Source organism: Manis pentadactyla, chromosome 10, assembly GCF_030020395.1.
Source record: "Manis pentadactyla isolate mManPen7 chromosome 10, mManPen7.hap1, whole genome shotgun sequence".
NCBI lineage: Eukaryota > Metazoa > Chordata > Mammalia > Pholidota > Manidae > Manis > Manis pentadactyla.
In genome coordinates this window covers 17,024,060-17,044,688 of record NC_080028.1, presented here as the reverse complement: position 1 = coordinate 17,044,688, position 20,629 = coordinate 17,024,060, and the positions used below count along the sequence as shown (strand labels likewise).

Genomic DNA, 20,629 nt, shown 5'->3' with positions numbered 1-20,629 from the left:
TTGAAGGTGCTGTCATTTCAGTTCACACACCTTGAGGGCTGGCCGATGTCTATGAATTTGAGGGTAGTGGCGATTTATTCCACTTCACCCAGCACCAACCGGTAGGCAAGGTTCCCTGCTGCCCACTTCTCTGCAGCGGCCCTACCAGCCTCCAGCTGAGGGGAGCCTCCAGCCCATGGTCTCGAGTTCCAAGGAACTCTTGAGCAAAAGCCGACTTGTGCTGTTTACCTCACAGGCTTCCTGTTTTCACAACTTCTGGAGTTTTTCAGATGCCTTACTTTCATGTCAACTCAGTGATACATTTAAAAATATATTTTGTATTATTTAATATTACTTTACATTGTTTCTTGTATTTTATTTAGCATTGTTTTTTGTTCAACCAGGAGTTACTGCAGATATCTAGACTAGGGCCTTACTCGTGGAAATAAAGTCTAAATTAGGATACCTACTTCTCTTCTTTGCACTGTCCTGCAAGATAGCAGTTATTTATGGTATGGGGGCTGCTACTTGCAAGGTTGGAAATGTACAAAAGCAGCCATTTTTTTAAAGTTACGCTCCTCCTCCAAAGGAAGGAATGGCTCCCATACGTTCTTTGATTAGTGACTGCTTCGGTCTCAAAGAAAGGTTTGGATTTGGTTTCTTGTAAACCTAATATTAGGCATTATGTATGCATGAATGAGCCCTCTTGGCATTCCTGTCCTAGCTAAAGGCACTGTCTGTTATGGCTTCTCTTTGCTTAGCAACTTGTTTTCAATCAATCACCCAGTATTCAATGTTCAGAAATACCTTTCATTCAGATATACTCTGAAATTGAGCCCCGGAAAACAGATGCAAAAGGCACAAAACTGTTACTGTTCACTCTTAGGCAGGCTTAAGTTACAGCTTAAAGAGGTAAAAGTTTATGCTGTTAGTGTCAGAATTTTTAAAGCTAAAGTGTTTTTGTGGAAAATGGAGGAATTACCTATCAACTTATAATTTCCATCCCTAAAACTAATACATGGCCATTAGGTTTCTACAAGAAGCCAGCACATATTTTACTAACTATCTGGCACACTTACTGGCATTAACCTTAGCAAAGGAATTCTTACAGTACACTACCTTGCACAGGTATCTACTTAATACACAGTGAAAAAGAAAACTGTCTCTGGAATAAGGTCAGGGTAAGTTGGAACTATTATTAGGCAAGCTTGTGTCATGAAAGCTGATGGTCAGAAGCCAGAGAAATGAATCTATCCGAATGCCATCTGGCCAGTGATTTGAAGGAATTCTGCCTGATGGTTTTAAGATCAGATATAAAAAGCAGCATAGACTTAAAAGAAGTATCTAAGGTGCTGTAGCAACTAGCATATGGGCTGTGTACAAACCTATTCAGTTTTGAGTGGTACTATTTTCTGTATTTATTTGGTGATTAGTACAAAGTTTTTACGAAAATTTTAAAAGACTTCCCCAGTAAAGGTTAAGCTGAGACCTGAAGGGGAGGAGTGGGACTTAGCCAGGCAGAAGAGAAAGAATGTACTAAGCAGAAGTATATGTGTTTAAGGCCATGGCAGGGGGGCAGAAGACAAAGAACATGGCACAAGGACCCAAGAGATCACAGGATGGTAGGAGAACAGTGAGCAAGAGGAAGCTAAATGTGGTGAAGTGAGCAAAGATTTCCAGCTCTGAAAGAAACCGTAAATGAAAGCTGAGTATTTTTAGATAGTATACTACAGCTGCTTGAAAACCAAAGTTCTGTTTTTTACTCATGTGCACGTTATATGGTTTAATATGAGTTTAAAGTCTATATATATATATATAATTACATAAACTAATTTATAAAAAACTTGATTTAGGGAGACCAAAAAGATATTTAAAAATAGACTAGCATTTGGTTTAGATCTTACCTAATATCACTTATTTGACCGACTTCAAAGTATATTTTACTACATGAAGTAACAAACATTGTCTTGTTTTGGACTATTGGTTAAGTAACAACTTTCCCCTAGACGTTTTTTTAAAAAGAAACCTGCCCTGCAATATTTCATTTCTAGCAAATGGTAGAAAGCTCCCCCCCACCATTTTTCACACCTAAATGATACTGCTGTTGACATCCTTGTAGTTGGGCCCTCATAACTATGTTCAGTTACCACTATTAAAGGTAACTCGTATTCCTTTAGTCCACTAAGGCAGTCCAGAAAATATTCAATAAGGCATGTTTTTGAAGAAAGTAAAATATTGCATAGATACTACACTGTAGGAGAAAAATAAATACAAATAGCTTAAAACATCATCATCCAAGTATATGACATTAGGAAGGTAGCATTAAAAAAAAAATTATCTCTGGCCTAAAGCATCTTCACTATAATGAGGTAGTGAGGGGATGAACAGAGGCCACTAAAGTCCCTAAGTAACTGAAGCCCATTTCTCTCTTAGATACTCATTAAAATAATAAATACAAAGTTGTTTAAAAAATACTTTTAGGTTAATATAAGAGCTTATATACTTAAATTCTGGGGGGAAGAAAACATGACTTCAACTAAATGCAGCACAGGCCAACAGACTGTATCTGATGCATGCACAATGCCAGTGTCCTTCCAGTATGAAGGCCACATAACCCAAAGTTGGCCTGATTTGACCCAGTTCTAAGTCAGTACTGCCAGCAAATTATTACATTCAGAGAATTATTTTCTGAATTGCTATATATTGATATAAATTTTAAAGTTGTCCAAATTCCTTTTTATCTTGATTCTTAAACATAACCCAATCTTTAATTTTAGAGGAAGAGTCTGATAACCAAAAACCAAGTGTTTTTATCAGTTACAAACTGCCTTGATCAAATGGAAGGTATTTAAGAAATAGTAACCAGCACTGTATAAGCATAAAAGCATTGTAACCAGAACAACAAAAATTATGATAATAAAGTTATCCTCAAACCTGAAGAGATTGATTGCCACCAAGTGGTCATTCCACCCATATTCAAACCAGTCCTACTCAGATGAGTCCATGACTTGCATTTAGATAAAAGTATCAAAAGCCTTAAAATTTTGTATGTATGTTAACCCAGAAATTTACTTCTAAGAATTTAAGAAAACAGTTGTGGATGTATACAGGTTCAGTTAAGTGTTATCTCAATGAAAAGATGTATATAGTCAGAATGCCTAATTGGGGATTAAATAAATTATGGTTCAGCCATATAACAGAATAATAAATGAATAAAAAGAGAAGACTATGTAAGGACCCAGGAAAGATGTTCACAGTATATTAAGTGAAAAAAAGCAAGTTATAAAACAGTATGGAAGTATGAGCCCATTTTTATAAAAATATACATATTTAGCAAAGTAAAAGGACAAATGATATTTACCAAAACATTTCAACATAGTAGGATAACGGTTGATTTTTACTTAACCACTACCCCTCCCCCCCCTTTTTTTTGCCTATTGGAGTTTTTTCTGTAGTGAAGATTACTTTATAAATGAGAATGTATTGAGGAGTTATTAACCTCAGATTAGCCCAAATAAGCCCCCAGAGGTTCCTTCTGGCAAAGTAAAGTTCCTTTCAGCCTGTATCATCTTCTTGTAATTGCTTCTACCTTATAAATTTGAGTGTCACTCCAACTGCCTTTGGGGCCAACTATACAATACCAAATGTTGATTAAAATAAAACAAAACAAAAAAAACAGCACAACACCCATGTTTGTATCACCAAAAAGAATTAAGAAAATACAAATCCTACTTTTGAAAAGGAACAACCCAAGTACATACTATTACATTATACAAAGTTACATTATCTAAGTTTAGTTTATTGCAAAATTAGGACAGCACACTAGAAGTTGGCAGCTTCTGTTTCACACCATTCATAGCACTCACTCTATTCTCCATTTCATTCACTCACGCATGCAAAAAAAGGTCTGTAGTCACACAATGATGTCTGACATTCTTGGTTTCCATAGCATGATAGGAAACTAGATGTTTCAATTAAAAAGGTTAAATGAGGACATTTACTATCAGACTATAAAACTCCTCTTCTGAAAGAGGAGAGGATACTGTATAGTATTGAAGATAATGCTTTGGAAAAATCATACAAAAAATGAAAGGGGCACCATTTCAAGAGCACTAGGACTACATTAAATTTAAATGAATTCCAACTCGTAATAAGTAACTCAAAAACAAAACTAGTCTTAACAAGAACTCCAATAAACTAAAACTATCTTAACAGGCACAATGAACAGTGTAAACACTGTTAATGGGCACCAAGTTTAATAGGGCAGACAATATTTGCTTCTGCATTCACACTTAATTTTTCAATTACATTTTTTAAAAAATGGTGCTGCTTAAGCTATGAATGTTTTACAAAAAAACTAATTTTAATAAATATGGCAAATGCTAAAAATCTAGCCAAGTTACATGCAAGATATATAACCAAGACAAACTGAAATTTATAATAAAGGCAACTTGCATTCAAAATGAACTCTACCCTTATACTTTATTAAAAGGGCAAACATCATGAATTAACCCAGCTGCTTACTTGAATTACAAAAGTAACATGATTCAATATGAAAATAAGAAACTGTCTACAAATCTCTGACAGTAATAAATTGCAATATACAATGCATACAGGAGTCATACAGAGCAACAAACTCTCGTACAAAACAAAAATATTTTAATACCTTTAAAATCCAAATTTTTCTTTAAAATCACTCATGAAAAAGATTCTCAAGTCAGAATTAACACCTCAATTAGTCAAGCATCGGGAAGCTACATTACAGCTACTTAATATACAAAGAGACGTCTTCACCAGTCATTTCCTTCTAATGTCTGTGTTCTGGAATCATACAGACTTCCTTCTGTACACTCCCCATTCTATCATGTCTTCAGATCATGAAAACTGGATTTGCTGAACACCAGAAATCTAAGATTAGAAAATTTAAATTGAGCAGAATTAAAGTTTTAAAATACTGTATGTATATTACAGACATTCAAACAATAAAAGCAGACAAAAATAAATCTACTTCCCACCCCAAACCTCCATTCTCTCTACCCAAAGGAGATACTTTAATAATTTCTTGTGTATCTTTCTATAAATTTATGCAAATATGAACATGTCTGTACATGTTTTTAACCATTAAGCTATGAATGTTTTACAAAAAAATTAGTTTTAATAAATATGGCAAATGCTAAAAATCTAGCTAGGTTACATGCAAGATATATAACCAAGACAAACTGAAATTTATAATAAAGGCAACTTGCATTCAAAATGAACTCTACCCTTATACTTTATTAAAAGGGCAAACATCATGAATTAACCCAGCTGCTTACTTGAATCACAAAAGTAACATGATTCAATATGAAAATAAGAAACTGTCTACAAATCTGACAGTAATAAACTGCAATATACAATGCATACAGGAGTCATACAGAGCAACAAACTCTCGTACAAAACAAAAACATTTTAATACCTTTAAAATCCAAATTTTTCTTTAAAATCATTCATGAAAAAGATTCTCAGGTCAGAATTAACACCTCAATTAGTCAAGCATCGGGAAGCTACATTACAGCTACTTAATATACAAAGAGACGTCTATACAGTTATGTATTTTGAGAAAACAGTTTTTAACAACCTTCTTTATTATCAGGTTCTTAATAATAGTGTTGAAATTAAATACCTGTGAAAAAAATCAATGGATTCAATCAATTTTTAAAATAATTTAAAATACAAAGAAAGAAGGTACTGTACCTGTTGATACGATGTTGTATAAACCATAACATTTTGTTGTTGGCCATCTGCAGTTATTAAACCAGCTGGTAACTGGTTAGCTAAAAGAAAAAAAAGTTAAAACAGGAAAAGAATCACACCTAATTTCTTGGCCTAAACCTTAACATTGTGCCATTATGTCTCATTACAGTTCTGCCACTTATCAATGTTATCTTGAGCAAAATCATAACCCCCCAAATTTTCCATTTTAAAAAACACTCCCTAAAAATTAGCACCTTTTGGATTTTACATATGAGAAATATAAAATGTATACATACAAATTTCATATGAGAAATATAATCACCACAGACCTTTCATTTCACCAGTATAAGATATTCAGTTTTAAAACCTTCTGTTCAAATTTATTTAAATCATACGATTTTTATATTACAAACTACCATACTCAAATAGTATCTCAATAGAGATATGATTCCTATCTCATGAGAATCTCAAACCAAAAACTACGGCCTATGGAACTTAGAACTATTGGTGAAGATGATAATATCTGCAGAATAATTATCCCTCGCTGACTTCAAATACAAGGGCATCAAATAATAAGAACTATCCAAAATAGTGCTATGTCAAAATACTCAGTGCTGATATTCCAAAAGCAGGACTACAGACAGTTAGTATTAATCACTGCTAACAATACAGATGACTTGCAAGAACAAACTGAGTTGCACCAACACATCACAGTGCTGCTTACTAAATGCCTCCTCTGTGAGCTCTTCACTCAGTCCATCTGTAGCTGCGACCGTTCCACCAATTCCTTTCTCTCCTTTCATAGCCTGGGGAAGGAAGATGGAAAAAGTAATCACTGGTACTCAGAAGAAACTGTTTTGTAAATGAGAATGCTTGCTTATTTCCTCAAAGAGCTTCTATTATTACAAAGCTGCACAGAGTATTTTATTAACACTCTGGTTAATTACATACAAAGAGACCCTTCAAAATACTAACTTTTTATATAAGTACCAGTTATCACAAGACAGTATTAGTAATGCCTAGAAAACCTACTATATTTATGGGTTAAAAAAAAAATTATTCTAATTCCAAACAACCTCAAAAGGAAAGCATAAGTCTACTTATAGATGAAGTAGTTTGCAAAATACTATAAATATTTAGCTTATAAATCTACTAGAAATGTTTGAAGTTATCGTTTATATATACAGCTCTCAGCCACATGGGAAATACTATAGCAGCAAGTTTAGACTTTAAAATTCCTACATCAAAATTACAGTTTGGACCAAAGATCTCTTAAGTTTCTGTCCACTCTACAGTTCTGATGCTAAGTATTTGGGAAAGTACTATGAGGAATTTACCCATTCTCTTCCTACTTTAATCAGTTCCATGCAAGTATCACTAATTTGATGGGATTATAACATTAAAAATATAAGAAAATTTCGAAAGCAGTGTGAATCTGACACCCAAGTTGGAGTGTGGAAATGCATATGCTTATCTCAACTCATTTTCACAGAATTCATACTAGGCAAAAATAAACCAAATAGGAAATGTAGAAGAATTAAATCAATAATAAGAAAGGGATATAGTTATAATTCCCTTTTTCTTATCTAAAAGGTCCCAAGCTTTGAGATGCTACCTCTTTTAAGTTAGTAACAGTAACAGCAGGTGCTAACATTGAGTGCTCATTAAATATTAAACTGAGAGCTGTACATGGATTATTTTACTTAATCCTCTCAATTACTGTGAGTTAGGTATTATTATCAGTCTCACATTACAAGCCAGGAAACCAAGGTCTAAAGTACTTAAATAACCCAGGGCCACGGTGTTCACGTGTAGTGGAGCCAGAATTCAGCCTCTAGGTGGTCTGAATCCAGAGTCCGTGCTCTTAATCATTATGTAACTATGCTGTTGTTCATAATAACAGGGTAAAGAGAAAGGACATACTATTTAAGAATAGTAATATAGGTGATTACGTGCTTCTGAGAAACGAGTAATATACTTAAAAAGTTAAAATGAAGAGTTAATCTTATTTTCTTAAAAGCTTAACAGAAGACATTTTTCTTCTTACCTCTCTGAATTTCTGAAGGTATAATTTTAGAGGTTCTACATAACTGTCAAAGCCTAAGGTAGACATGGCAAAGAGAATATCTTCTCCATTGATTGTCTTGCGTTTCTCTTGATGGCATCTTTCACTTGCTTCAGATGTTATAAAGCTTATGAACTCACTCACACATTCTTGAACACATTCTTTGGCATCTTTTGCAATCTGAAGAGAAAAATCATAGGTAAATTTGCAGGGAATATAACCAGCACCTTCGTACAATATGCAAAAATAAAAAGCTATTCAGAAGAATACAAATTTCAGTTATGAGAGTTAACCATTAATCTTTGAAATATAGGCTAATAACATTGACACAATGTGTGCTATCAAGATTCCAGCCCTCACAGTGAGAATAAAAACTCAGAATAGAAGTGTGAAAAGTCTTGAGAGCTATTTACAGAAAACATAAAATTTAGGTATAAAAGCAACTGCTGGATGTCCTTACTACCCCATAAAGATGAAAACTTACTAACCAAGAAAATCAATCCCATCACGTATGTGGTATATACTGGGTGGGACTCAGTTACCACTTCTCTGCTCCAGCATTTCCATGAACAAGGACACCAGAAAATTTTTTTTAAAAAGCACTGAATTCATGTAAGGCTTTCAAGGGAGTAAAATAATGACACCTGATGACATTTTTACTACTAAAGATACAAATTATCAGGTGCAGGTTTTGAGTTTACTAAAAAGTCTACCTAAAAGAAGCACACACCTGTCACATCATAAAAAGTTATTCTCTTAAAGGTCTGGGGTTTGAAAGTGGAACTCTGATGGACTGAATCATGCAATTCTGAAGGCACTTCTAACAGGAATGACAAAATTCTTGCTGAAACATACTGTCTTTCACCTCCATGCCTTTTTTTTTTTTTTTGGTATCATTAATATACAATCACATGAGCAACATTGTGGTTACTAGATTGCCCCCTATTATCAACTCCTCCATGCCTCTTTTACATCCTGGTAAGTAAAAGGAGTTGCATAAATGTAGTCAAGGAAAATACAATGTGAGCTATGTAGATAACTTTTGATTTTCTAGAATCTATGTTTTAAAAAAAACAGGTGAAATTAACTTTCATATTTTTTAATTCGATGAATCCAAAATATCATTTAAACAGAATCAATTTTAAAATTGAGATATTTTAATGTTTTTCATACTAAGACTTCAAAATCTGTTCTATGTTTTACTATTACAGCACGTCTCAATTCAGATTACCACACTTCAAGTGCTTAAAAGTAACTACAAGTGGTCACTGGCTGCGGTGTGGACGGCCTGGCCTACTGCAGCAGTGATCAGCAGGGGTGCTTTTCTCGCCCCCAACATATGAGGAGGGCCTTTCAAACTGGAACTTCTAGTGATGTTTTTTCAGTAATACATCTGTAAGCTTTATTACTTTCATAAGTACTTTTTATAAACTATGATGAGAAAAGCTTATTATGCAATATAAAACAATATAAAGAGGAAGGATTTTAATTCAGACTAAGTGATGAGAGTAACAATGAGTTTTTTAAAGTTATAAATAACTTTATATAAATTGTCTCATAAGGCAAAGCTAATTTTTTTAAAAATGCTAATTCGAATTTAAATACGTTGATATATTTTTGGGGAAAATCCTTACTACATCTGTATTAGTCCAATATGACCCAATTTGGCTGCAACATAAAATCATAGAAGTTACAACTTTATATGCCCAAACCTGGTATTTCTGACAATTACTTATTTTTTAAAAGATTATCTCCTTCCTGTAAGTGGATGAGGGGGGCGGACTGGTGGATCTTACAGAATTAAAAATGGTATGCTCTTCAGTAACAAAATATGTAGAATTCAAAAAGCCGATTTGCTGCAAGGCCAAATGACTGAAATCAACAGCTAACTGTACTCATGTAGTTTTACATTCTCCCCTCCCTCTCCAAAAATACCTAGTTACATTTTTTTCTCTGCATTACCTTTCCTGTTTGAGGTATGGCATTTTTCATTATCCTTGCCACATTAGCAATTGGAAGATATATATCTTGTTCTCTAAAACTTTCTTTTGAACCATTTGTGTCTTCATGATCATTCATGCTGTCCTCAGTATCTAAAGAAATAAAAATAACTGGTTTAAAGCTGCTCAGAATTTTTGTTTCAAGATAGAGAAGACTACTTGAAATAATCTAAAAAAGAACCATTCTCGTTAATTTCCTAATCATTTTCAGGGATTAGGACAGCAGCTCTTACCACAATTTTCTCAGGGCCATACCTGAACCTACTCGTTCATTTTAAACCCACTGCCTAGAATACTTTTATCCTCAACTCTACTCAAATCCTACCCACCCATTCTCCAAAAAGCTAAAAAACATCTCCACAGCACCTTTAGGCGTGATCTCTCCTTTCACAAAATATCAGAAGCACTTTCTCCATGTCTTTTGTCTGACACATTTTTAAATTCTTTCTGTTTCTCTTTCCCTCTATTAGATTTTTGCTACTTGAGGCCAGAGATCAACTTTGTGTCCTTCCTAGGGCTTGGTATATACCTTCCACAGAAAAGGTGCTCATAAACATGTGTTGTGTGGCTTAGCTATAAAACTTACAGACTATGACCTATGGCTCCTTGCATATTGCTAGATTAAGAGGTGGTGTGTTTATTCAAAGCCAAGTTTATACAGAATAGGAAAACTGGACTTGAGTATTACTGACTCAATTGGATTATTACTAATATAGTAATAGTATTTGAACAGTTATAGCAGTGATGCAACGTTCTTATAAAAAGTGAATTTTCAAATTATATAGATTTAGATATAACTGAAGCTTTCACAGTACTGATAATAGCCTTTTATGCCTAAAGGAAGTATTTGGTAAGCAAACTTCCCATTCTTTATATATATTAAATAAGAAAGGCACTTAAACTGATTCAGTTTACATTTGTGTTTAAAATGATGTTATCAAAATTAACCAGTTTGAGTACCTGTTCTAGAATGAAGTAACTAATCACCTGCCCCCACTTGCCTTCTACAAAAATATATCTTAATATTTTTAAACCTTATACATCAGAATACCACAAAAGTAAATTATTTCTGATAGCCAACACAATCTGCCATTCTAACACCTAACATAGTTCAAACATACTACTGAATGGAATATAGTTTGTTCCGAAGTACTAGTAATATAATAGCTAATAGCTAGCAACCGTCTAAAGAACTATTTATATTATCAACTGAAAAAAAATTTGCCATGTTTATACTTAAATAGGAAATCAGTAACAAATGTTTAAACTATACTAGTTTTAAACAGGCCTACTTTTGTAGAATTCTAGAACTTTTGAAGTTTCACTCTTTTGAAAACTGTTTCTAATAAAAATAGCATGGTACATACACCTTTTTAGGCTATCACTGAACTGTGACACAAGATTCTTACTTTCCTATAAAGACAAAAGTAACCTGGACCACCACATTAATAAAATCTCTACTTTCAAATGTTTCTCCTTGTGAATTTGTTTCTAATTGTGGCTTTCTTACCATCATGAGGCTGTATAACATAATGACTGCCTCCAATATAGTCTGCAGAAATTCCCAGTTGAGAAGCATCTGTTGTAGAACTATCACCATCCATCTGTGAGGGAAAAAAAGTTCTCAATACTCTTTAATAAAACTTGTCTAAAAAAACAGAACAGACTTAATGTTCATAAACTGTCATAGGAGGGATCAATCACATTTTTCATGGCCTTAAGCTTAGTAAAAGAAACATTTGTATTTCCTGATTTCGGAAACTGTTCAATAATTTGTCAACGATTCAGAATTCCCCTATCCACCCTCCAGATGTGATAAGCGTTAGACCAACAGAGAAACAAAACAAGGAAATTAATCTGAAACATCTCTTTCAACTGCATAATCCTCAAGTACAGCACAGACAACCCTGACTTATCCCTGGAATGTCAAGCAAAGCCCAAATGAGCTTAGTAGTCACCTTGAAATCACCTCTCTCCATTGCTTGGCTATCAGCTCTCCTGCTGATATTCCAATCAAACCCTGCTGCAAATTTTGATGTCTTTGATGTCTCACAGAAGTTCCACAATAGACAATGTCTTGGTTCAAACTGTTATGTGGTATAAAAAGAATATGATTCCTTGCACAATTCTATACCCATGCAACCCAAAAGTATATCCACATTTTAATGAGCCCAACACCTCTAATTCCAGTAAAAGGTTAGTTTTCTCTTCCCCCAGGATCGAATTTTTTATTCTTTAAAGAAAAAAGAGTCAGGGAGATTGAAGATGTGCACATAATGATAAGAAAATTTTAACTATAGACAAGAATGAGAGTTAAAATGATTATTTTAAAGGAAACCTGTTAAATTAACTGCCCAGAGCTAAATTCTAAGAGGGAAAATCTGAAGAAAACTGAACCATAAGCCCTGAACTGTCTTCATTCCATTTCTTACAACATGGCAAAAGTTGGAAGTCTTTCTGTTTTGCTAATAATACTGTTCAAGACAATAAGGGACTGGCTATTTGTGGGTAGAAAATTTTTAAATGAATTATCTGAATAAGAAGTGTAGTAAAAATTAAGTATAATCTATACATGCTTTTAGACAAAATCAAGAAGAGACGCTTAGCCCTAAATGTCTATCAAGGCCCAGGAACCAGCAGGACAGACTTACTGTATTAATTGCAATATTTGCATCCTTGTATAACACATCATCTTTTCTATCTCTGTTTGATTTTTATTTAATACTAAACATACCAGGCTAGTTTCCAAGTCTTCAATAACAGCATTTCTTTGATGCATCTGTTGACTGTGGTATCTAATTTAATTGTAGATACAGATACACTTAGCAAATATATCTGTTGATACTTTTAGTGGCCTCTAAGAGGTGGTAAACAGTGAGCTCTGATTCTGACTCTCCTAGGAATCCCTGAAAAGAAATATCCCTACCAGTTAAATACATTTCCATATAAAATGGAAGCAACAATATCACCTTCCCCATCTTAAAAAGCTAATGTAAATGAATGTGAAACATTACCCAAATATATAATGCTATTTTGATCTTAATATGCTAACAAGATACCAGGAGAGTAGTCGTAAATCAGAGAAGATAAATATGATATGATGGATTTATTAACCATGAGAGAGAGCTCCGTTAGGATGGCTGTGAATTCACTAATTTTTATAATGTCCTAAGAGAGAGAAAAGGTTCAGGAGACAGGACCAAAATGGTTGTTTCAGAACCTATAATGGGAAACAAATCTTCTTTTGGGTTGAGGGCAGTAACAGAAATTCTTTGCTAAATGAATGTCCAAAGCATACCCTCAGTCTTTATAAATTAGTTATGAGCAGGACACTCACTATTAACAAACCCAGAATCTCGGAGATTAATTTATGAAGTTAACATTAAAAAGTATTAAAGGCAAAAAATTTAAATATTATCTTGTCATGCACTGCAATTAGCAGCAAGATTATCATTTCGGTTAACAGCATTTGCCTGTAAATCTCAAGCCTTCTAAAAGTATTTCATACAGTTGTCAGAATTAAATAAAGTACAGCAACCTGCTGCGGGCACTTTTGGCACATACTGTAGTCAGGCAACCTGAGATCTCATCCTCTCTCCTTTGAAAATAAGCTGCATTTCATCTCCTTAGCTGTTATGTGTCTTTGGTTCCGCACGTTTCAGGCTGTCATTTCACCACACCTTGGTCTTCCTCCTCTTTACCTTGCCACCATTAAAGTTCTGTCCCATACTTTAATCCCGATGTTCCCCCATCCTCCTGAAATCTGATTTACCACATTCCCATTCCACAAGCCAAAATTAGTGTTCCCTTCTTTGAATTCCCAAAGCGCTTAGTACCTTCCACTCAAAAATCAGCCTCATCTTCGATGCTTACAATATGCTAGCCACTATATATATATATACACACACATATATATATATACATATATATGGAATGAGGGGGGGAAACTTGGTAGATCCACCCCAAAGGTTTTTTCTAGGTCTAAAACTTTCTATGAAAGTTTACAAAATAGACTGTAAGCTAGTCAACAAATATTTATTGAGTAAGCACTCAGTATTTATCAGGCCTGTGCTGGGTGCTGATGAGGTAGCAGTCAACAGCCCAGACAAGGTCTCTGTCCTCATCTTGCACAGAAGACAAATATGCAAACTGGGTAGGGAAAAGGGGTGGGAAGAGTATCCTATTAGTACTTCCAAGGCACAGGCTCTAGAATCAGATCACCCAGTTTGATCTCCCTGCTACTTATGGCCATGAGACCTTGAGCAAGTGGGATGAGAAAAGGACTTGCCATGTAAAGACTTAGCACAGCACAACAGGAGTACTCAGTAAAGCATATATGTGGCTATTAACTAATTGCTAGAGCTAAATGCTAAGGAAAACAAAGATGTTTTGTTATATGCTTTGGGAGTTATTCTAAAAGGGACCTCACTAGTCTGAGGTGTCAAGGAAGGTCATCTGAAGAAATGACATTTAAACTGAGGCTGAAGGATGAATAGAAATCGGTTATGCAAAGGAAGATGTGACAAGAATGTTCCAGGCAAAGAAAACAGAAATACAGCACTGGTGGATCAGAATGAGCTAGAAGGTAGAGGCTAGATCAAGTAGTGCCTTGTAGACAAGAGCAAATCACAGAAGAGTTTTAGGGGAAGAGTGCAAATCAGATTTGTTTCTTAAAAGATCACTTTGGCTATAGTCTCAGGTGGAAAATGAACTGGAGAGGAGCAAGAATTGGGGCAAAGGACCAGAACAATCACAATGATGCAGTTAGGGCATGAATTCAGGCAAGATGATGAACATTCCCGGTATCCAGTCCAAGACATCAGCACTGGAGATCAACAGAGGCAGGGAGACAACAGACTTGGTGACTAAGAACCAGAGGAAGGACCACGGATACTGCTGGGACTCTTACAGCCAAGTAGACAGATGGCTGTCACTGAAGAGTGTGGGGAAAGGAATAGGTGTTGGGCAATGCAAAGAGCCCAACTGAAGCTGGTGACCACAAATGAATAGTGGACTGACTGTCGAGTTGTGACACTTACAGGCCTGGATTAAGAATAGAGAAGCTTAACTGTAGGGTTTCATCCAGATAACAAAGAGCATGCAGGATAATGACAACAGAATGGGTAAAATGATGCATCCTCAGATCCAAGGGAATTGATAAAAATGGACAAAGAACAGTTAAATCCCATGACACTTATTTTATTGACTATTTTAAAAACTGACTTGAACTGGTAATATTATTCTCTAAAATATTCTGTCAAATAAACGGTCAGTCAGCTAAGCTAATGAATTTTTATCCTGCAACTTTCTGATGTAGCAGTAAACTATACTGATGTGTTGTGCAGATGCAGTAAACAGTGCCCTCTTCAATAGGTTCAACATTTACTGGACACTTTTTAAATAGCTAGTGCAGTGTTCATGACCCCATGAAGCAGGTGAGAAAACAGGTGGTATGAGGCTAATGACTTGCCAAAGATGACACAGGTAAATGGGCCTGAAATCCAGAGTCTCAGATGCCAAGTACTTGACAGTGTTTGTTTTTCCTCATAGTTTTTCCTATTGTCTTTTAAGCCTAAATTTTTAATTTGCCCCCTCTAAATTCTAAGTCTACTGATTGTATATTGAAAACATTTAAGGTTGCTTCTCAAACAAGGACATTATTTGTGAAATGGAAAGAAATGCGCCTGGTTTCAAGTCCCTCTTCCCAGGAGCAGTGATTTGGGGCACTGGCTCTTTGGGCAGACCACCTGGGTCTGCAGCTGGACTCCCCATTTACAAGCTGTGTGTTTTTCCTTACCATCCTCTTTGTGCTTCAGCTTCCCCATTTTTAAAATGGGGTTGCTATGAGAGGGGTGGGGTATAGGTTAAGGGGACTGTAAAATAAGTTATAAAGTAAGTCAGTCATGATAAAAGGTACAGCATAGGGGAAAAAATCAAAGGAAACAATAAAATGGGGTTACTATGAGGAGTGGTTTTATAAAAAGCACTTTGCAAAGTGAATGTACATAGTAAGAACTCAACAAATGTAACCTGGTATTATTACTGCCTCTTCAAATACAGTTCTCATCATTCTTTGTGGGCATAAAGAGTTTTCTCTCACATAACCCCTTTTACTAGATCAGTTCCTTTTTATCTCTTTGAGGATAAGAACACAGATTCCTCATTCACCTCTAATGTGTTTTCTCCTCCTTAACCAGCTTCTTCATTCATCCTTAGACATGCTTAAGTCTCTCTCTTTACACACACAGAAGTACATATAGACATACAAAACCTTAACTCTGCTCCTCACCCTTGTCCAGCTACCATTCTCCTTACACACCTCTTCATTTCTATTTAAACTCTTGACATGTGCTTTGCCACCCCAACATGGTGCTGAACTGCTCTTAAAAGCTGCCAATAATCATGCATTCACCCTACTGACTGTTCTTTGTAGTGCTGGTCATTGCTGCCAGCACATTTATTCTGTGAATTCTCTTCTTCCTTACAATATTTCTTCCTGGTTTATTCTTTCCTACTCACCCCCACTAATTATTAGTTTTATCCAAGGTTATCACTTTCCCTTTCTTCCCTTATTCATTTAATGAACTCATTAAATATCACTTCTATGCTCATAAACCCTAAGTCTATAACCATATCCTGCCTGTAACTCAAACAAGTCATGCCTGCAGAACACGTCTGATATCCCATCACTGCAAACTGAAGATACTGGAAAAATGAAACTCACTGTCCCCATCCCCTGCAAGGAGGCAATGGAGGAGAGCTCCTTGATCTCTTTTCCAAGGACTGCAACTCTACTAAGAATGATACTACACCAGTGTCATCTTGGGTTTCCCCATCTCCTCCAACTTCTACCTAATCTGTTACCTCTCTTAAAATGTCTTCTGGAGATGCCTTTCCTTCTCTCTTTGCACTGGACTACTGCCCAACCTACCTGGGTACATACTGTTTTAAGACTAACCTCGTTAAAACACTGCTGTATAGCTCTTGAACCGATAATGATTCTAAAAGTCTTTGGCATCAAATCCAAACCTAGTTTCCATGGCTTTACACAAGTGGATCCCTCACTTAACCTAACTAAACTTGGTTCCAACTCTGTCTTCAGGGCTGATACAAATCTTAGTGCTAGAATGTGCCTTCCTTAGTGATCACCAGGTAGTTATTTTAGAAGTGAGGCAATCATAGCTCAAGGAAGTTGTGAAATGCCTGATGTCACAGATATAGTAGCAGAACCATAACTCGGTATCCAGACAAGCAAGTGGTATCTCCTCAGTAGACTATACTGTGAAATCCCCACTCGGACCACAAAGACCAGCTCCCCATCCCCTAAAACATAAGTTGCTCATCCTTCCCTTCTGGCTTTGCTGTTAGTGATACCCTCACCTATCCAAATCCCACGCATTCTTCACGGCTCAGATGGAGGCCGACAGGTTCCCTTCCTGACGTGCCCAACTCCACAGGCCTACCACAACTCTCCCCATTCACTTACACTACCTACCAAACCAGCATTTTCTGTGCAGCGCAGAATGTCCTTTCAGTATTCAATCTGACTAAAACTGTGCCAGCTAAACAGCCTCTCAAGAGCCAGGACAAGCTTTTTACCCTGTAGCCATGATACCACTTAGAGGCCCACAGGAAACACTTAATACATGCAAGTCACTAAAAAGAAGGAAGCCACGAGAATGAGGAGAGGTACTGTCGAGACGTGAAAAGCATTCATTCTATCAGAAACCTCTAATTTAAATGTTATCATTTTGTTTCCAGCTAATTACTGTTAAATTCAACTAACATCCAAAATGGTACTTACTGTCATGAAATACTGTCAGAACTGTGTTGTCAGTGTTCAAGAACACCTGTCCAAATAGGTGTTTAATCTTTTCCCAATTTCAACCTAGAAGATAAAACATCTATTAGTAGTAAAAACACATAGCCTACAAGCTTTCTTCCTAATAAAAATTTAATAAGGCACATATAATTTTATCTACTGTTCCTATTCAATGGAGTGCATGGATATAAAATGGCGCAAAAAACAGGCAGCAAATAAATGTTCATTAAATTGGAAGATATATTTTGGAGAGTTTACAAAAAAGTTCAATCTTTCTGTTTCTGCCGGGGGGAGAATTGCTTTTCCAACATAACCCTGAATTTAGTCACGTTCATCATAAATATGCATCACAACACACCAAATAACATGTGAGACCAAAAATTACACAACTACACCACTTAAAATATTAACACCCAAGACACAAACACCCCACTTACCAACTTAATTTTTTGGTGATGTTTTCTTAATGTTTTAGAATGAGATTTAAGAATCCAAAAGCTCAAACGGGGAGAAAAATTTATCTCAGAGTATAATGCTTTTAAAAGCCCCAAATTATACTGGACAGAAAATAAACACCATCCAGAGAACATGCATAGAATGACACAATCAATTAAGACCTTTATTGTCATTTTAAAGTACCACCATCTTGGACTAAAACTGTATCTGAATAGCACTTCCTTCTCACTTAAGGCTTAAATAGCTGAATAAATCTGTGTCAATTACAATGCTACAAGCTCCATTTCTCATTTGTCCCTTTCCTTTTTCAAGGGTAACAATTAAATGAGGGGCAAAACAAAAACACAACCTTTCAGTGTTAATTTTAAAGGAAGAAAAAAATAGTGATATGCATTCAAGCACAAAATCCAGTAAATAGCAGGAAAACTGTAGCCACTGAATTGAATTTTTTAAATGCCATTACAAGGGCCCAGGCAGCAAAGACTGGCTGACATTGTCTACTCTGCTGTAACCTTAAAAGCAATTTCTAATTTTTCAAATACTGTCCTCTTTCTAACCCCAAAACTGCCCCCCAAATTCCTTTCTTGTACCCAGAAGTGTTATTTTCTTACGGGTGTCTCTGGGGGAAAAAAAATCCTCAGAACAATTAAAATCTAGGAACCATATGTATTTCTGTATTTTGCTTGGAGTGGGGCAGGGTGGGGAGGTAGGCACCAACCTCACCACAATCACTCACCAAAATAGATGAGTCAGTGTACATTTAGATTCAGTATATTAAAGAAAAACACTATCAACTCATATGGTATATATTATCTCCAATGCAGGTTATGCTATATATGAAAGCTCAAGGGAATGCATACATCTGTTTGTTTGAAGAAATGCAAATTTGTATCCAAGAAAAGCAGCAGACCCTTCTTCCACCCTCCAGTCTTTGGCATTAACAAATCGAGTTTTGCACCTAAATAATAAACGAAGATACAGGGGCAGTGCGCATAACGAATAATTGCCTTTTAAGGAATTCTGGTTAAACTTTCAATACTCTATAAATAAAATCTCTATATATTAATGTCACTCATATCGATCAATTTACCTCATCACTTTTTGTTGCTGATTAGTTTCCATACTAAAAAAGCCCAAACAGTCGTAGTGATTCATGGCACAAACCACGGAACTGTGGAGGCCATGCGGGTTAGTGGGATGCTATTTTTTTTTTAAAGGTCGTGTGCTACCTAACCTTGTTTAAATTACCCTGTTATACTACTTTAGAGAAGATCACGACTTGTGGGTGCTTCGTAATTCTTTGTTCTCGGAGACTACTGCTCCTAACGCCCGGCATACCCTCCCCGCCTCCCACCGAAGATAAAAACCTTAGCCCAATCCGAAAGGCTTTCTTCCCACCTTCGGGGCCAGTCCAGGGACCGCAAGCCGCCAGATGGCTGCATTCTTTACGTGTGAACCAGACTGCGGGGAAACCAAATCCGTTCCTTCCTCCCGGGGACCTCGCTCACTCCCCAGCGGAGGCGCCCGGGCTGGCCCGCACCCCACCGCCCGGCCGACCTGTCAGTCCCGCCCGTGCGCTGCGGACGCCCCCGGCGCGCATCCCCCGGCCCGCCCGGCCCAGGCCCCGGGCCCGCGTCCAACGCCTGCCGCCGGCCCGCCCCGCGGCGCCCGGGGTACCGGGGCGGACAAAGCGGCCCGGCCCCGCCATGCCCCCGCGGACGGGCGGCGTAAGGGGGGCGCTCCCTGGGGACCCCCGCGCGGCGGCCAGGCCAAGGGGCAGGGTCGGGGCCAAAGTCCGGGCCGCGTCCCACGTCCGGCTCCCCGCACAAAATGGAGCCGGCGGAGCGCCGCCGAGCGGAGGTCCAGATGGGGCCCCGACGCCCCCTCCTCGGCTTCGGGCCCGGAGCTCGGCGGCGGCGAGCAGGCGGCGGCCTGGCCCGGGTCCCGCCGCTCCTCGGCCCCGCGCACAAAGAGCCGCACCGCGGCCCCGCGCCCGCTTCCCGGCCGGCCGCGCCGCGGGAGCGGCCTCGCAGGCGCCGGCCGGGCCCGGGCCCGGGCGGGAGGGCGGGCGGGAGGGAGGCGAGTGGCCCCGGCCGCGCGGCGTTGGCGGCGGGGACGGCGCCGGGAGGAGACGGACATTTCATTCGAGCTAAAGTGGAGTCGGTTTAGGAGCGATCATTGGCCGAAGCGAGACACAAACCTCCAATGCAGCCCTGGTTGGCTCCCGTCTCCAATCGGCTGTTTGGTTGGACAGAAAATGGCTGCGAAGGAACCAGTCCCAGCGCGGAGCTCCGCTTCCAGGACTCGGCCTGCCCCCCCTCCGCCGCGGGCCGCTTCCCTCGGCGCGGCACCCTCCCTCCGCGCCTCCCGCGCACCCGCCCGCCGCGGCCCCGCCCCTGCCCCGCCCCCGGCCGTGCGCCGAGCGGCGCGGCTGCGGCCGCCTGCAGAGCCAGCTGCTGGCCGCGGCGGCTGGTCCTGCGGCTGCAGCGCGGCGCGGGCCGGCGGCCTCGCTCGGCCGGGGCTTCCAGAGGCCAGACTCCGGACACGTGCTCCGGTCTGTGCGGGCTTTCTTCC

At 38.1% G+C, this 20,629-nt stretch overlaps 2 protein-coding genes across 9 annotated transcripts in view; one reads left to right on the top strand and one right to left on the bottom strand.

The window, feature by feature from the left end:
- The window catches only part of HCFC2 (host cell factor C2), a 71,220-nt gene extending 61,862 nt beyond the window's left edge, over nt 1-9,358 (top strand). The window contains exon 16 of the mRNA XM_036891028.2: nt 8,989-9,358. Within this exon, the coding sequence (XP_036746923.1) occupies nt 8,989-9,026 (38 nt within the window). The 3' untranslated portion in view covers nt 9,027-9,358. The remainder of the gene's footprint in view (nt 1-8,988) is intronic.
- NFYB (nuclear transcription factor Y subunit beta) lies at nt 4,443-20,388 on the bottom strand. 8 transcript variants are annotated; one of them, XM_036891036.2, is made up of 10 exons: nt 19,454-20,141; nt 18,916-19,013; nt 17,582-17,665; nt 11,736-11,864; nt 11,288-11,381; nt 9,740-9,870; nt 7,760-7,957; nt 6,437-6,518; nt 5,713-5,792; nt 4,443-4,887 (listed from the first exon to the last, which is right to left on the bottom strand). In XM_036891036.2, exons 3-10 carry the CDS (start codon nt 17,585-17,587, stop codon nt 4,855-4,857), a joined length of 753 nt encoding a protein of 250 aa, XP_036746931.1. In that variant the 5' UTR covers nt 17,588-17,665; nt 18,916-19,013; nt 19,454-20,141; the 3' UTR covers nt 4,443-4,854. The 8 variants fall into 8 exon arrangements, 7 of the variants coding, with proteins under 7 accessions (XP_036746931.1, XP_036746929.1, XP_036746935.1 ...); XM_036891034.2 differs by lacking the exons at nt 18,916-19,013; nt 19,454-20,141 and adding an exon at nt 20,256-20,388; XM_036891040.2 differs by lacking the exon at nt 11,736-11,864.
- Nucleotides 20,389-20,629: the final 241 nt, after the last annotated feature.

Bases quoted from the DNA above. Each gene is read 5' to 3' on its own strand.
- NFYB (XM_036891034.2), bottom strand. The intron at 7,958-9,739 runs GTAATGCAGAGA...TTTTCTCTTCAG, and splicing joins CCATACCTCAAACAGGAAAG to ATTGCAAAAGATGCCAAAGA. The intron at 5,793-6,436 runs GTAAGCAGCACT...TTTTTCTTTTAG, and splicing joins GCTCACAGAGGAGGCATTTA to CTAACCAGTTACCAGCTGGT.